This window comes from Anolis carolinensis, chromosome 3, assembly GCF_035594765.1.
Source record: "Anolis carolinensis isolate JA03-04 chromosome 3, rAnoCar3.1.pri, whole genome shotgun sequence".
Taxonomy (NCBI): domain Eukaryota; kingdom Metazoa; phylum Chordata; class Lepidosauria; order Squamata; family Dactyloidae; genus Anolis; species Anolis carolinensis.
Window position 1 is genome coordinate 203,125,444 of NC_085843.1, and position 18,574 is coordinate 203,144,017.

The 18,574-nt window shown below is 37.9% G+C and overlaps 1 protein-coding gene across 20 annotated transcripts in view; it reads left to right on the forward strand.

The window, feature by feature from the left end:
- The window catches only part of jakmip3 (Janus kinase and microtubule interacting protein 3), a 166,807-nt gene that overhangs the window by 54,365 nt on the left and 93,868 nt on the right, over window positions 1-18,574 (forward strand). For 19 of the 20 annotated variants that reach the window (XM_062976088.1, XM_062976094.1, XM_062976093.1 and 16 more), the window contains one exon: window positions 15,901-16,133. In XM_062976088.1, coding sequence (XP_062832158.1) covers window positions 15,999-16,133 — 135 coding nt within the window. In that variant the 5' untranslated portion in view covers window positions 15,901-15,998. Of the gene's footprint in view, window positions 1-15,900; window positions 16,134-18,574 lie in introns of those variants that run through there. The other variant, XM_008106712.2, reaches the window with a different exon arrangement.

Here is an 18,574-nt window from a genome sequence, read left to right on the forward strand (position 1 = left end):
CTATTTTGTATACCTTAGGAATCCTGTTTTGCCATATGCATAAAGAGAAGTATGCAGGCAATATATTTATTCAGAAATAAGGTCTACTGAGTTTAGGCAGGCCAGGTCTGAGAAAGCATGATGATCACAGCTTCTAAAACTGGCCAGGTTGCAAAAGTAGCTTTTCAAAATAGGGAATCTATCTCTTCTCATTTCCCCTGGGCACATCTATGTGCCATACAATGCTGATCCGGCTTAACCCAGCAAAGCTGCTTATTGTGGTATTCTCCAGGACTAAGCTAACTCGAGGGAAATCCCAAATCCCGAGGCAGGATTTGGGTTGTCCCCTGGGTTAAGGGGTGTCAAAATAGCTAACCACCATCTAACCAGAACTACCAGCAGCTGTATTGACAGTCATCCCATGCTCCGTAGACACAGGCAAGTCAGTAACGTGGGAATACTGTCTCTCTCCTTGTGTCATGGTTAACGACAGCTGCAACACTCCAACCTACCGAGTTGTCAACAATCTGGCAGCCATCTGCCAGTCCATGGCTTCACTAAAGAGACTGTGCTGCCAGTCTCCTTAGCAAACCAAGAGACAGGTAAGTCAGGATGTTGCAGATGGTGATAGCTGTGGCATGGGGTGAGAGCGCTCCCCCTTTGAGGTCCCGGCCCAGCAGCACCAACCTCTGTTTAGCATGGCTGGGCAGTGGTGACTCCCTACTGCAGGGGTCCTCAATCTTTTAAAGCAGAGGGGCCAAATTATCATTTGGGGAAAAAAACGAACAAATTCCTATGCACACTGCACATATCTTATTTGTAGTGCAAAACAACAACAATGAAAGAACAATACAATATTTAAAAATGAAAACAATTGTAACCAACATAAACCTATCAGGATTTCAATGGGAAATGTGGACCTACTTCTGGCAAATGAGATAGTCAAGCTAATTAGGATTGTTGTTGTTGTGTGCCTTCAAGTCATTTCAGACTTTGGGCGAGCCTAAGTCTAAAATTATTTATTTATTCATTTACTACATTTATTTATTACATTTATATCCCGCCCTTCTCACCCCGAAGGGGACTCAGAGCAGCTGTACATACAATATATTATATTATTAGCATAACAGAATATTAGCATTATATATTACTTTATTGAACTATACCACTATACTGTAATATTATATGTAATATAGAATTAATATTATTATATGGTATTATTATTAGAATTATATTATATAACATTATATTATTATCAATATTATATGTATATACAATATATTATATTATTTAAAATGATATAAAATATTATATTATAAAACTGAGGGCGGGGGCCAGGTAAATGACCTTGGAGGGCCACATCTGGCCCCCGGGCCTTAGTTTGGGGACCCCTGCCCTACTGCCTCCGGATCAACCCCAGTTTGAGGGTAAGTCTAGAAGGGCCCCTGCTAACACATTAGGGTGCAGCTACATTGTAGAAATAATACAGTTTGACATTACTTTAATTACCATGACTCAGTGCTTTATGGGGTCTTTAGCCTTCTCTTCCAAGGAGTGCTGGTGCCTCGCCATACTACAAGAACCCCCTGTGTCACAATGGGTTAAACCCTTGTGCCAGCAGGACTGCTGACTGACAGTTCGGCAGTTCAAATCCAGGGAGAGTGGGTGAGCTCCCTCTGTCAGTTCTAGCTCCACATGTGAGGACATAAGAGAAGCCTCCCATTAAGATGGTAAAACATTTTATTTATTTATTTATCTGCAGTATTTATATTCTGCCCTTCTCACCCCAAAGGGGACTCAGGGCAGATCACAATGTGCACATATAATGGCAAACATTCAATGCCATATAAACAGAGAGACAGAGACGCAGAGGCGATTTAACATTCTCCAGCTTCCAGCTTCCTGAGGGTATGCTCGATTCCGGCCACATTGGGAGCAGCTGCTTCATCATCCATTGTGGCATCTTGATTGATACTTCCTCATTCCAAACGGGAGCTGGATGAGTTTTATGGTGTCGTAAATTAGTTAAGTTTGCCTCCCCGCAGAGTGGTACCTAAATTCCTACTTGATAGGTGCAATTATCTTTCAGTTGCTTAGGTCAACAACGAGCAGGGGCTATTTTTTATTTTAATTGTTGGGTGCTCACCCCAACACGGGCTGGCCTTGAACTCACGACCTCTTGGTCAGAGTGATTTATTGCAGCTGGCTACTTAACCAGCTGCACCACAAACATCTTGGCGTTCCCTGGGCAATGTCCCTGCAGATGGCCAATTCTCTCACATCAGAAGCGACTTGCAGTTTCTCAAGTAGCTTCTGACATGGAAAAAAACATACTACAAATCCCATGATTCCACAGCATCGAGTACTCAAGTGCTGTTACTGCACTAATTCTACAGTACAGACACACCCAAAGTGTTTGCTGAAACAAACGGGGTTTGCTTTATTTTAAATTGATAATAGTGTCTTTAGTTGAAGAAATGAAAATTCTGATCTTATACCCTGCCAAAAATAAAATGATGGCTGAAACAATTCCTTTTGGTCTAAGCAAGGCATTTCTGAAGTTTTATCATGGCAAGTCCCTCTTATGTGATACTAGGGAGCAATCTCCTCTGGCACATGTCCACCAGTGCCCAGATGGCCTTGATTAATCATCTATAAGCACAGATATGCACAAGCAAATACCATCCTCTTTCTTCACATTTAACAAAGCTGAGGCTTAAAGGAGAAAAAAAAAACCAGAATGATGTAAAACAAGCAAACACCAACTCTTTCATAGCTTCCAACAATGGTTTCCTCTATATATAAAGGCTACATGCCTGATGTATTGTTGAAGGCTTTCATGGCCGGGATCACAGGGTTGTTGTGTGTTTTCCGGGCTGTATGGCCATGTTCCAGAAGTATTCTCTCCTGACGTTTCGCCCAGGAGAGAATACTTCTGGAACATGGTCATACAGCCCGGAAAACACACAACAACCCGCTACATGTCTTGTTTCAGATAATTGCTGAGGAATAATTTCTCTTTTCTCTTCCATTCTTTCTCTGTCCATTTTTGTTTTTTGAAGGAGAAAGCACCAACATATTTGAAAACTGGGTCACATGTTTTTGTGCAGGGGTGTATGAGAGAGGAAAAGAGAAGGTCCAAACAGATTTAATTTGGTTTAAAAAACATCCGTTCCTGAATCCCCTCATGAGCTTGGTATTTCTCCTTAAATAACAATAACTTTGCTCAATATTTCTCATATTCCTAAACACCCAAAAGGTACCAGATCCCATCTGGTCTTAGAAGCTGAGCAGGGTTATTCCTAGTTAGTATTTGGATGGGAGATCACTAAAGAATGCCAGGTGGTGCAGGCTATATACTATAAGAGTGATGGAAAAACTATCTCTGAAGTTTATTTGCCTAAGAAACCCCTATAAAAGTAATGGTCTGCAGGTGACTTGAAAGGACATGTATACAGTATTTTTGTTGAATATTTATTTAGGGACCTAGGAATGCTTGGCTTTATAATATGTTATGATGTTAACTGATTTTTAAAAACCCAAAATTCAAATGTATAGAGTCTGATAAAATTTTATTCTATTATATCAGTGGTTCCCAACATTTTTTTGACCAGGGACCGCTTGACCAGGGACTACTCTCCAACATTAGTACCAAAAGGTTACGAATCAGTTTTTGGTTAACTTTAGTTTTGATCTGGTTATTTGGGGTGCTGTTTCAAAAAAATGTCACTGGATAGACCACATCAGCTCTAGTTTCTGATACAGAATATATGCCATCCAATAGTCGTCATCTGCTTGCCCACAGAAAACCATAATGTAGAGTTGACTTTCCCTGCATGTCTCGTGGACCTTATTTTAGGTCTCGTGGCCCAAAGATTGGGAGCCACTGTATTATATGAATCATCCCCATTTCTACACATTGTCACCGATGATATTCACATATTCTTATTATATTTCTCCCCATTTTGAAAGGCTTAATTAGTTTCATGTTAATCTTCTGTACGGTTCTCATCCCACTAACAGACATGTTGCTTTGTCAATGTTAGAAGAAGCCAATTTCTTTACTGGAAAATCTCATTATACCGTTAACTTGGTCCTAAGCTCAATAATGCCCTCTTAGCTGTGCTTTCCTTGCCGATTTAATTGTGTCTGCTACTATGAACCAGCAGAAAGTGAACTTTGCTTCTCACTTTCTTCAATGGAAAATAATTTGCTGAAATTTTCACTTGCTTATTGTCCAAACTAGAAAATCTCATAGTGAAAATTTCCAGATGCTGCCTTGTGTTCTGTATTCACTTACCTCCTTAAAATTCAGTAAAGTTCAGTCATTGAATTCCAGTATTGCATTCCCAATGCTGTTGGGATTAACCATTAGTTATACTAGCCTGGGCTTCTTGAAGCTAAACTCAAAGAACGTCTAATCATTCAAGTCTGGTAATCCCTGATCTAAATGATAAATGATCATATTATCATGTAGTGTGTTATTTATTTTTGCCAAACAAAGGCTAAACCATGGTATAAATTGAATTTACAGGCCAAGATTTTAACATATCCTGAATTACTCACAGGATAATCCATCCACAAATTTACAGTACATTGCAAAGATAAAGCAGATCCTAGAAATAATGAGAGGATATTCAAACAGTAGAAGAGCCAGAACATTAACTACACATCGGTTAAGTTTTGAAATACTCTAACCTCTATTAAGGCAATCAAATGGGGACAAAATGTTTGCAAACTTTGGGATCATTAGATCTTTCCATTAGGCAAACCTAAAGCACTCCTTTCACCTAGCCTCACACTGTTGCTGCAAAGATAATTTTATGTTTATGAAAAAGGTATAAGACAAAGTGACCAGTAATCAAAAGTTTTCAGTAGCAATTCCACTGGGGTGCACCATATTTCCCTCATGTTTGTTAGATTATTAGCCAGTGAGCTGTGTTGTTTGTTATTGATCTTATGTGAACTGCTCGGGGTAATTTTTTTCAGTCAAAGGACAGAATGGGGTGCTTGGTAACAATGGAGCAAAAACAATAAATATTATAATAATAATATTTACCTTGCTTGGCATTCTAGTTTTATTGATCCATGGCAGCGCAGCATGAGACCCACAAAAATGCATGTAAGGAGGCTGGGCATGAATTTGATTCAGAGTTGTATATACAAATGCCTTTTAAGTGATTCTTTACTCAACAGACTGCTATCCATCCAGTGGACAATCCAAAGGGAAATGTAAGCATGATTAGTTGAATGAGCATAAGTTATTCTACACAGTAATTCTGATTTTTAAGGGCCTCCAATGATATAGAGGATCCTATGCGAGTGCAGCTTGGACACAGACAAATTACCCTGTCATCCATCTGCTCAGAATGGTATAATGTTGGAAAAAGAGAATTTAATGAAGGGATGAGAGTTGTGGATTCACTTCATTCTTGTATTTAGGAGTAAGCTACCACATATTGCAGAAACATGCCCTGTAAGAAAAAAACCCTAATCTCATACTTACCCCTTTCTTCAGACATTCAGATTTAATTTACTGTAACCTACTTTTTTAACTCACTAATCTATTCAAGAGCAGAAATGCAACAGAAATATCCCCCACGACTATACTTTCTCCATCATGTATGTTTGTGCAAACTGCTCCTGACTAGTGAACAAATCATGCAGACAAGATTAGTCAAATTATGCAGTGCTAATAATAGGAACCTACATTCAGAAATTGTTCTGTAGGAATGCCTTTTGAATTGAAAACATATTTCTTGGAAATGACAATAAAAGGAAGCATGCTTCATAAAGTCTCTTTTACACTGTAAGAGTATAAAAGACTGTTATGGCATTTGTGATATACAATCAGCCCTTCACACTTATGGATTTGACTTTTGTGGATTTGATTATTCATGGATTTAATTAAAATGTTCTCTCTAGGAATCTCAAGGTCCTCTAGTGTGATTCAGTGCTCAGGGTTCAGCAGAAGTCAGCCATTGAATCATGCTTCAGGACCTAGACATTTCTAGAGAGGTGTTCTCTGATAAAAATTTATATTTAAAAATATTTATTTACTGAGACTTATACCATATCAATATTGTTACTCTTCTGCTGAATATGCATGCCCAGTGTGGAATACATCCCACCACATTTAAAAAAATGGATGTGGCTTTTAATGAAACATGCCACATTATCAAAGTGTGTCTATGCCCTACGCTGCTGGAAAAATTATACTGTTCAGCCAGTATTACACCACCTGACATCTGCTGGGAAGTAGCAGCCAATAATGAAAGGACCAAGGCAGTGACATCTCCAGCCCACCCTCTGTTTGGATATCAGCCAGCATGCCAATGCCTTAAATCAAGAAACAGCTTTCTAAGATCTACAGAGATACTCGCAGGAACATCTTAGCAAGCAAGAGTCCGAAAGTGGCAGGTTCAAACCTGAAACCTCAATTAGTGGCTGAGACCGGATGAGAAACTCCCTCCCGGGCACACAGAAAACTGGGCAACTTGGACGGCGCTGAACAGACTGCGCTGTGGCATCACGAGATGCAGAGCCAATCTTAAGAAATGGAGCTAGAAAGTGGAGTCCACAACATGTGGAAACGTGTGGAAAAGAGCAAACCACAGACCACCAACTATAATGCTGCCTGAGCCCTGCCACATGCACAATGGAGGACCTTCATAAGGCAACAAGGGGCCGGGCTGTGGTGCAGGCTGGTTAGTAGCCACCTGCAATAAATCACTATGACCAAGGGGTCATGAGTTCAAGGCCAGCCCGTGGTGGAGTGAGCACCCGACCATTAAAATAAAAATAGCCCTGCTCGTTGTTGACCTAAGCAACCTGAAAGATAGTTGCATCTATCAAGTAGGAAATTTAGGTACCACTTATATGTGGGGAGGCTAATTTAACTAATTTACGACACCATAAAAATCATCCAGCTGCTGTTTGGAATTAGGAAGTTGGAGTCACAGTGGATGATGAAGCAGCTGCTCCTCCTGTGGCCGGAGTTGAGCATCCCCTCAGGAAGCTGGAACCTGGAGAAGATTAAATTGCCTCTGTGTCTGTCTCTGTCTCTATGCTCTTCCTGAACATCAGGAAGAACTTCCTCACTGTGAGAGCTGTTAGACAGTGGAACTCTCTCCCCCTGTGGTGGAGGCTCCTTCTTTGGAGGCTTTTAAGCAGAGGCTGGATGGCCATCTGTCGGGGATGCTTTGAATGCGATTTCCTGCTTCTTAGCGGGGGGTTGGACTGGATGGCCCATGAGGTCTCTTCCAACTCTACTATTCTATGATTCTATATGACACTGAATGTTTGCCTTGTATGTGTACATTGTAATCCGCCCTGAGTCCCCTTCGGGGTGAGAAGGGCGGAATATAAATACTGTAAATAAATAAAACACCAGAGGCACTCCAAGTGGCAAGCTTCTGATCAAAGGAAATCTAGTATAATGTCAACTTTGCTTGTGTTTTTTTTAAAAAAAATACATTATAACTGTATCCTCAATTCACTTGACACAATAAAGAAATACAATATCAATAGAAAAGAAACACGCTAAAATGGCAATTTTATTCACATGTTTTCATTTTCATGTTTGCCCCTAACCCCAGCAAATGTGGAGGGCTCACTATAATATAATATCAATCTGTAAATGTATTTATATATTAAGTACTTCCAGGTATGTGTTTCATACTTGACATGGAATGATCAATAGATAAATATTTATTTACAATATGGCTGGGGAACAATGGATAAGTATTAGTTTACAACATGAATGGGGAATGCTGTGCAAATGTAGGGTGAGGTATAATTTGACTTTCTGTGCAAAAAAACAGACCAATATAATCTCTAAAATCAGAACAGTAAATAAAGAACACTCTGAAAACAGGAGAATTCCAGACATGAAACAATCAGAACCAGCTAACACCTCCCAACAAAAGATTCCTCCAGATAGGAAGCAGCCAGGCTTTGAAGCTGAAAGGCCATTATATGCTAATTATTCTGGCTCATTACAGTATTTATACGTGCCTCCAACAGACAAAAAAGGAACAACCAGAAATATTGTATATTCACAAGCTTTAGGAAATAACATATACTAACTACCACCAATTCCTCAATATTTTATTTCCCAGCAACGCGTGGCCGGGCACAGCTAGTAATATTTATAAATTGTATTTATTATTTTCTGCACTTAAAATATTATTTCTTCCAGGGACTTGTGCTATGCACAATTCATACATGTTTTGTTTGCACAGAAAGCTGCATTTTATATGCAGAAATGCTATTAACTGTATTAAATACTATTTCCTGTGCAAAAAATACCACACACAAAATAAATCCTTAAGTGTGAGTAGTCTGGAAAACCACACCATGTTCAAAAACTTTTTTGCAATGAATAGAAAAATGCTGAAGTTATTTATTGCTTCTTTCAAGAAGAAAACAAGAGAAAATCACAGCCCTACAACCAGATGTTCATATCAGAGATACAAATATATAAGAACTGGAGATTGTAAAATGTTAAAATGTTCTTTGTCCCCTTGGATAAACAATGCCTATTGTGTTGTCGAAGGCTTTCATGGCCGGGAAAACATGCAACATGCCTACTGTTTTTGCTAAAATTACAAGTACTATATGGGCATAGTCTAATTGTTGAAAGTACTGCAGCATTATGTGCCATTAGCTATGTAACAGGAACAGGCAGCTACAGGAACAGAGATAGGCATTAAGTGAAGGATAATTTTGTCTCCTTAGTTGCCCTTGGAATGCATTTTGCAATATATAGACTAAAGTAAATACATCATCCAAAAGATGCCTTCAGCTATATATTCAGTACATGAGAAGAGCCCTGCTTGATCAAACTGAGAATGCATCTACTCCATATAATTAATGCAGTTTGACACCACTTTAACTATTGTGGCTCATTGCTATGGAATCATGGGAGAAGACATTTTTCAAGATCTTTTAGCCTTCTGTCTCAAAACATGCTGGTGTCTCAGTGAACTACAAGTCCTGTGATTACATAGCATTGAGCCATAGAAATTAAGGCTGTGTCAATCTGCATTGATTCTATAGTGTGGATGCACCCTGAGTCCCATATCATGTTTCCTATAAAGGTCAATCAGCCAGATATTCCCCAAAGGATCCATAAAAAGGATGCAAACACTGATTGGGAGTGGCTACCACTATACTCAGTTAATGAAGTAGGTCTGTTCCTGGGCATTACTTCTTTCAAAGAAAATGTGGTACTAGAGGCAGAATAACATGGAATAGATTGCTTCCTGTGCCATAAAAAGACAGCTGTTCAATGGGTTTCAGCAAATCTACTATTAAAAATTCACAATATGCACAATATGATTGAAATGAAGTATTCTGGTCAGAAAAGACTTGCATAAGTAACCAGAAACATTTTTAATGTTCTGAAGACCACTTGAAGGCTTCTTGCAAAATGCATCCAGGGATGTTTTCTTTCCCTTCTCACAGCCTCGATTTTTCTTCTGATTTCCATTATGATGGCCAAACATAGGTCATCTATATTTTTTAATATCCAGTATGTAACTGGTGACACAGGCTTATCTGCTGCCTTTTTTCCATCTGTTTTATTGTTTACACATGTTTGGTAGACTGGATCTACATTGACATATAATGGAGTTTGAAACTGTATTATATGGTCTGTGTAGACCAGTGGTTCCCAACCTGTGGTCCACGGACCACCAGTGGTCTGCAAGAACTAAAATATGGTCAGTGACCTCACTGTTACTACAAATAATAGCACAGCCCAACCCAAAAAAATTTTCTTGGTGTCTTCGTTTTTAGGCCTGTCCCTGGGGTTATTTGGGGTACTGATTCAGAAAATTGCATTGGATAGACCACAACAGCTCTAGATTACTAAATATGGTTTTCTGTGGGCAAGCAGATGGTGACTACTGGATGGCATATTTATCAGAAATTAGAGCTTGTGTGGTCTATCCAGTGCAATTTTCTGAATCAGCACCCCTAATAACCAAACCGAATCTAAAGTTGACCAAAAACTGACTTGTAACCCTTTTGGTACGAATGTTGGCGAGTGGTCTCTGGTCAAAGTGGTCCCTGGTCAAAAAAAGGTTACACTGGTGTATACAGTGACACCCATATAATGCAACTGAACTGCATTATATAGATTTACACTGACCATATAATGCAGTTTCAAATTGCATTATATGGCCATGCAGATGCAGCCAAAGGGATTTCAGAGGCAGCTGCCATTTAGCTTACCTGTTGTAGGGAGGCACACATGTCTACAGCTGGATTACCTAGAGTAGAACCCATTTTTCCAACTCAAGCTTTATTTAATGCATCATTTATGCTGCGCAGCCTAACACTAGATGTCTGTGTTTCTCCAGTCCTTCTTCATCCTCCTTCAATAATCATGCTGTCTTTCTAGCTAGACAGAGGACATAAAGGAATAAGGTGAGGAGCTGGTTGAATATAAAAGCCTTTGTAAAAAGGAGATTTATTGTCATAGGCTTTATTGACCGAGGTATGCTGTAGATATAAGAAAGTCAAACAGACTCATATTTTGCTCTGTGCTGTGGATGTTAATGTAGATTTTCTTTTGTGTTTGTTTGCTTGCTTGTGAGGAGGAACATGAGAGCTTTAAGCTGGGGTGTGCAATTAAATGGCACAGATGCAAGCTACATTTTTGACCTATTAATGGAATGTGACTGGATATAATCAAACAATCTGAGCAGCCTTTCCTGGCATCCTTATGTTGTCATGAATTGAAGGGCACTCAGACTATTGAAAGCTGGACAGTAATTAGTGATCATGAAAAATAAATCAGGTCACATATTGGTGTTTTTCTCATAGCTTCTACAGCAAGGGGTTTTGTTCGAATGAAAAGGCAAGGCAAATAGGAGCTTGCTTAGAAAGAAGAAAACCTTTTGATATAGTAGCTTCTGTGTAATTGCAGCAAGTAACTAGTAGTAGGGTTGTTGTATGTCTTTCGGGCTGTGTGGCCATGTTCCAAAGACATACAACAACCCTGTGATCCCGGCCATGAAAGCCTTCGATAACTAGTAGTAGTTTATCTTTTTATTTAAAATCTTTGTTTATTTAAAAAAATCTGTTTCTCCAGCTTGTTCATACTTATCAATCCCCAAAACACTTCTAAATTCAGGTTTTAAATGTCGCATAACCTCCTTGAGACATGTAGATGGAAAAGAAAAATAGAATTGACTAGCATCTCTATGCTGAAATTATTAAAGATGATTACCTTGGATGAAAGAATGGAGGCAACTTTAGATCTGATGCTGCCTTCACATATGTTCTCTTCCTACATTTGTGGACTGGCCAAAAATGCCAGGCGGTGGGCCTGCAGCCAAAACCTCATATATACGAGGGTGGGTCAAGAAGTTTTGCCTCCTGTGTCATAAAAAAGTTATGAATGAACATATAACAGCAGAAGTTGCTACAGATCATAGCCTGAACTATCCTCTACACAAGTGGTTCTCAACCTGGGGTCCCCAGATGTTTTTGGCCTACAACTCCCAGAAATCCCAGCCAGTTTACCAGCTGTTAGGATTTCTTGGAGCCAAAAACATCTGGGGACCCCAGATTGAGAACCACTGCTCTACACAAAACTACCATTCAGCATAATCACCATCAATTTATACACATTTGTGCAATCGTTTAACCCAGGCATCAAAACTATTTTGGAAAAATTCAGGGTTTTGCTTCATGACCCATAATTTTAAAGCTGTTTTAATATCATTCAAGTAATTGAATCTGAAACTACGTAGGTTGACTTTTTGAACCTCTGAAAGGCAACCTACGTGGTTTCAGATTCAGTGACTTGAATGATGTTAAAACAGTTTTAAAATCATGGGACACAAAACAAAACCCTGAATTTTTCCAAAATGGTTTTGATGTCTGGGTTAAATGATTGTGCAAATTTGTACAAATTGATGGTGACTATGTTGAATGGTAGTTTTATGTAGACAATATGTCTGGCTATGATCTGTAGTAACTTCTGATGTTATATGTTCATTCATAACTTTTTTACAACACAGGTGGCAAAACCTTTTGACCCAGCCGTATGTCCCACAAATAGAACAAAGCACTAAGACTAGTGTCTAATCAAGACAATGCATTTCCGTTTCTTTGTGCATTATAATATTGATGTAACTTCTATATATATATAAAAGGGTAATGAAATTTCGGCCTAGGACAAAACAACAAAACTACACATCCCAGAAACACTAAACTTGGCAGCACAATCCCTCATCCATGCCTCTACGTTCATACAACAAAAAGAAAAGAAAAATAAAGTCCTAATTAGAGGGAGAGGAATCATTGTTTTTATCCAATTGCTGCCAGTTAGAAGGCTAAGCTCCGCCTACTTGGTCTCCTAGCAACCCACTCAGCCCAGGGGACAGGCAGAGTTAGGATTCACTTAGGCCTCTTCCACACTGCCTATAAAATACAGATTATCTGATTTTAACTGGATTATATGGCAGTGTAGACTCAAGGCCCTTCCACACAGCTATATAACCCGTTTATAATTGACTTAATGTCAGGAGAAAACCTTTATCCTTTATCTTAACTACCACCAATTCCTCAATAGTTTATTTCCCATACCACCATACTTCGCCACAGCAACGCGTGGCCAGGCACAGCTAGTACTATATAAATGTTATGCTGAAAATTACATAGCATTGCAGCACCTGAAGATTGAGATTATTTTTTTGACATTATACAGGTGGTCTTCAGACACACACCAATCAGTTTTCATTATTAGAATATCCAATTAATATGCACCCAAAGTTTGTGCTTTGGAAAGGGGGATAAAAGTTAGTTTAAATTAGTGGTTGAATTATTTTTTCTTGTTAATTTAAACAGTGTAAATCAGTGGCATATACTGTCTTGATTTCAATTAATCTAACCTATAATCAAATGATGAGATATCAAGCATGTGCATGCGGACAAGCATGCCATCAATTCAGCTGCTAGTATAGCATAAGATCACACAATGCATCATAATGCTAGCATAAGAATTTTTCACTTCATGCCCAAGTGATTAGACATTTTATTGTGCTACTCCAGAGGGTATACACAAATATCCATTGATGAGGGAAAACATCTGATTGTATGCATTGGGAAAATAGCAATTTGAGTTTATCCTGAAACATTTACACAGCTACGTAACTGCATGCCCCAACTCATTCCCCATTTGGTTGGGGAATGGAGAATGGAGAAGAAATCCAAGGGAACTTTATAATGAATTGGTGAGACCTTGACTCAGTATCATCAAATCTCAGGAAAGGTCCACTGTTAAACTTTAGAAACTAGGGATTTTAAAAACTGAAAATGCCAAGGGGAAATATTATTTATGGACTGTAATAGTAGTGTGCAGAATACCTCATAGAATACCCACAATACATGTTGCCATGTGATATTGGTAATGACAGTTATTTTGATTAAGAGTCGAGAGGTTAGATCAGAAACACCTTACTGGCCTCATAAAAAGATGTGGAATATTTTATGAGTAAAATTATCTGGATCGCATTGAATATCTTGCTCTAAAAGAGACTTAGACACATGATCTCTGAACCAGAAACATGTTTTTAGATGATTAAACAAGACCTCGTATATGTTTTCTAATAAGGACTAATTCAAGGGAGCGCTTTATACAATTGCATCTGAATGCATATTTTCTTTCCTATTTATTTACAACAATATTCTGCAATATAATTAACAGGGAATTCTAAGCTCTTTAAAGTAGGAGGGATAAGACTTTGAAGCCAATACAGCACTTAATCTCTAGTCATTTCCCAGACTGTTAAATAATAAGCAATGTTTTCAAATACAAAAGGAATCTAGGGCATCTTGAACTGACATACATAGAAGCTGACTTGTTTTTGCTATTCATCTAATTGTACAAGAGTATAGAGACTATAAAGGGCCTTCTTGCTACATCAGGCTGGGAAATAAGACATTCTTTCTTATTGATTGATTGGTTTTTGTCTCACATTTTTCCTGAATTCCTCACAACATGAACTGAAACAAGATATGTGAATGAAAGTATAATAAAAAGTTAAAATAATTAAATAAATGTCAATATTAAAACAACAATAATTTAAAATTATGAAATGTCATTTAAAAAACATGACAAGAACAAATGCAAATGTAGCATGCACACCCCACTCAAGACCTTTCTGTGTAGCTATCTAGTTAGCAAATGCTTGTCCAAATGAAAAGTTATTTACCTGTTCAAATAAGCTAAACAGGTTCAGGGTAAGGTACATCTATGCAAATAATTTTACAGTTGAAAGCAGTCACCAAGAAGTTGTTGTCCCATGTCATCGCTAAATGTGCCTGTAAAGGACATAAGACTCTTAAAACTTGGAAGACTCATATAAAGAATACAATATTCCAGATAGTCTTTAGAATCTCTTCCCATTAAAACATACCATTTAATGTTTCTCCCTATATACAGTGCAATTGTAGCATAGGTCATTTGTGACATCAAGTGTTCATATTAGAAACAGACAGGCTGTACAAATAAATGGCTCCTTCTTTCAAGAACCTTAAATGTGGTTGTAGAGAGCACATTGTAATCTTTTTATTTGTTTATTTGTTTTATTTGTTTTATTCGTACCCTACTTTTCTCCCAGGATGAAATCCAAAGTAGAATCCATTTATAGTTCAAATAATAATTAATCATAGCTTCACAATATGTCCCAATCTAAACTGTAGTTTATCTTAGCTTTTATTTCTCAAAAGGAGTCAATATTCTTGAAGTTGTGTTGTTTCAACTAGCCATAGTTAAAATTAACCACAACTTGGCACTGTTTGGCTATTACAACAGGCTATTACACTGTTTGGCAATTATTAGGGTAATCTAAAATGGAAACAAAGATTTCCGAACTCTTCCTTGGAGCTATACCAGAGGATAAATGAATAGGCTGAGATATTGATCAGTGTGCACAAACTTTAGTTCTCTTTCTCTCTCTTTCACACACACACACGCAGACACAAAGGAGTATTACTGGAAAATTATTGGGAATTCAAATCCAAATTGTGATTTTGAATGAGGGATGGTCCTCCATTTCTTTTTGTAGCACTGTCATTCCTTAGGGGGGCCTGGTGGCGCAGTGTGTTAAAGTGCTGAACTGCTGACCTTGTTGACCAAAAGGTCACAGGTTCGAATATGGGGAGCGGAATGAGCACTCACTGTTAGCCCCAGCTTCTGCCAACCTAGCAGTTGGAAAATATGCAAATGTGAGTAGATCAATAGGTACCACTCTGGCAGGAAGGTAACAGTGCTCCATGCGGTCATGTCAGCTACATGACCTTGGAAATGTCTATGGACAACGCTGGCTCTTTGGCTTAGAAATAGAGATCAGCACCAACCCCTAGAGTCGGACACAACTGGATTTAATGTCAGGGGAAATCTTTACCTTTACCTATCATTCCTTATGCAAATATCTGGTTGTGAGGAGTCCAACAACAGCAATAGGGTCAGATGAAACCTACCCCTATTTGGGAGACATTTTGTATATTATATAGACTCTGAAAAAAAAACTATTTACAATTGCAAGGAGCTAATTGATACTAGTTTATGCAAAGATTTGTCCCAAAAAAACGTTTCCCAAGCAAATCTTGCAAATATTATGCATCCCAAACATTTAATCCTTTTACAACTACAAAGGTACTTCCATTGAAGATCGGACATTTTAAATCCTGCTGAGCCTACTAGGTTTGTTTACATTGATCCAGCAGAAAACAAAGAAATTGCAGTCTCAGACCACTAACCAAGTAAACTCATGATGCATTCGTCTTCAAAGAGGGTTGCTTTTTCCCAACAAACCTTTTCAATTTTACCACGCTGTATTCTTGTAGAGCTAAATACAAGTGCACTAAAATTCACCATACTGTTTATTTCTCTTTATGCAGGAAAGTGAGAAAATGTCGTGGAAGAGAACCAAGGAATAGAGGAGAACGCAAGGTTCTCTCTGCTTGGGATTTTGCCCCTCTCGTCACGTTGTCTCACAATGTCAAAGAAGGGTGCCAGCTTTCGAGCTAAAGGAGAAAGACCGGATGCCTTAGCTGCCTTGCAAGCTGCTAATGAAGACCTCAGGGCAAAACTCACAGACATTCAGATAGAGCTCCAGCAAGAAAAGAGTAAGGTGTGCATCTTTCCCCATTATTATTCAATAGGAGTGCCTCTCATTTCTGGTTGTTTCCAAAATATGCTCATTGTCATGTGCTGGATGAGCTGAAATGTGCTAGAATATTTCATTGCTCTCTTTCCAGTCTGAAAGCAAATAACCCTATGGTTTAATATATTTCATTACATTGACATAGCCTTAGAGTTCACCCCAGTTTAAGGTTCTTCCCATTACCTTGTAGCACCTTAACTTCCTTCTTGTTTACAAGTTTCACTCAGTGCACTTTGCCCAGCTCATTTTATGTTTTTATTGCTGTATTTTTCATGTGTTTTACAATGATTGTGATTTTTTATGCCTTTTAAATTTATTTGTGTGTTTTTGTATTTGATATTTGTATTTGATATCACTGTATGCTTGCTTTATATCTGTGAGCCGCCCCGAGTCCCTCTGGGGAGATGGTGGCAGGGTACAAAAATAAAATTATTATTATTATTATTATTATTATTATTATTATTATTATTATTATTATTATTATTATCTATACATTTTATTAAATAGACCCACTTTTGCATGATACAAAGCATATCCAGCTAACACAGTACTATATATCTATATATTAGATTATCTTTTGCAATAAGTCATCAAAATATGGTTTATGCATTTTATTGAATAGTTCCAATTTTGAAAGACACAAGGTGTATCGCTCTAATATACAGATTGAGTATTCCTTATCTGAAATGCTTGGGGCTTTTTTTGTTGTTGCTGGATTTTGGAGTACCTGTTTGCATATACAGTAGAGTCTCACTTATCCAAGCCTCGCTTATCCAAGTTTCTGGATTATCCAAGCCATTTTTGTAGTCTATGTTTCCAATATATCGTGATATTTGGGTGCTAAATTCGTAAATACAGTAATTACAGCATAACATTACTGTGTATTGAATGGCTTTTTCTGTCAAATTTGTTGTATAACATGATGTTTTGGTGCCTAATTTGTAAAATCATAACCTAATTTGATGTTTAATAGGCTTTTCTTTAATCCCTCCTTATTATCCAAGATATTCGCTTATCCAAGCTTCTGCCAGCCTGTTTAGCTTGGATAAGTGAGACTCTACTGTATTACACAATGAGGTATCTTGGGGAGGAAACCCAAGTGTAAACACAAAATTCATTTATGTTTCTTATACATACATATAGCCTGAAGTTATTTTTATACAACATTTTAAATATTTTTGTGCATATAAAACTAAGTCTGTGTACATTGAACTATTAGAAAGCAAATGTGTCACTATCTCAGCCATCCATGCTGATAATTTTGGGTTTTGAAGTATTTCATATTTCAGAATTCCATATAAGGAAACCTGTATATCAATATATTATCTTTTGCAACAGGACATAGTCCTGGGTGTGTAAAATGAGATTCTGATAGGAAAAAAGATGGAATAAACATTACATATTTCCCTTTTACTATGACTTTTGACGAATACAGCCTGAAGGTTGCATTAGATCAATTTCTTTCTTCAAATGTGAGTTTTGATGAATAATTTAGAGGCTGCTCTAATTGGTCCCCTATGGAGGCCAAAGCAGCTGTATTGTCAGCACGTACCATACACTGAGAAGCTAAACTGCCAAGAATCAGGGACAATGGGATAAATCCATTTATGGTAAACATTAAAAGTGCCTGACTTGGCAAATTTATATGGAGGACAATCCAGTTCTTAATTCTAAAGTTAAATTATCTGTGGTTACTGCTTGGGTGACAGCCTAAAGCACGTATTTGCATTGTAACAGAATTTATCAAACTTGGAGACAAATTATATTTTGTCAACACTTTGCTTTGTGTGGAGACTAATGACATGCAGAACTGATGACTGGGAAAGTATAGCTGCCTCATCAGAAAAGAAAAAAAATATCTCACCAGTTGTATTTGGCTGTTGAGCCTACTTTAACATATGATGGCTCTATGAATGAAAAAATGTCCAAAAGCTGGGGTCATCAACTGTCATGCTCAGAATTTGCAAACTCAGGGCCATGGATTCTTTGATTGAATCAATCCACTTGTATTATTATTATTAATTTATTTTTATCCTGCTTTTCTCCCATAGGTGGGATTCAAAGCAGCGAACAATGGTTAAAACAAAAGAAATTACATGACACAAAAAGCACATCACGCCCCAAATAAAACAGATAAGCAAATAGCACATTACATAAACCATACATAACAAGCTTAATAAATACGATATGTACTATTACAATTCTCTGGACCTCAAGCCACTGAGGTTATCCATGAAACATTATACTAAAGATCCTAGAAGCTCCACTTCTTTAGACAGTGCAAACATTGCCAAGTCCGAGATGGCCTTCAATGATTTGCCTTACCAATAGCAGCCTGGCAATTGTCTATCATGGCTTATCAGTAAAGGCCTGATTCCACAGGAAGGTTTTAAATTCTGCACAAAAGG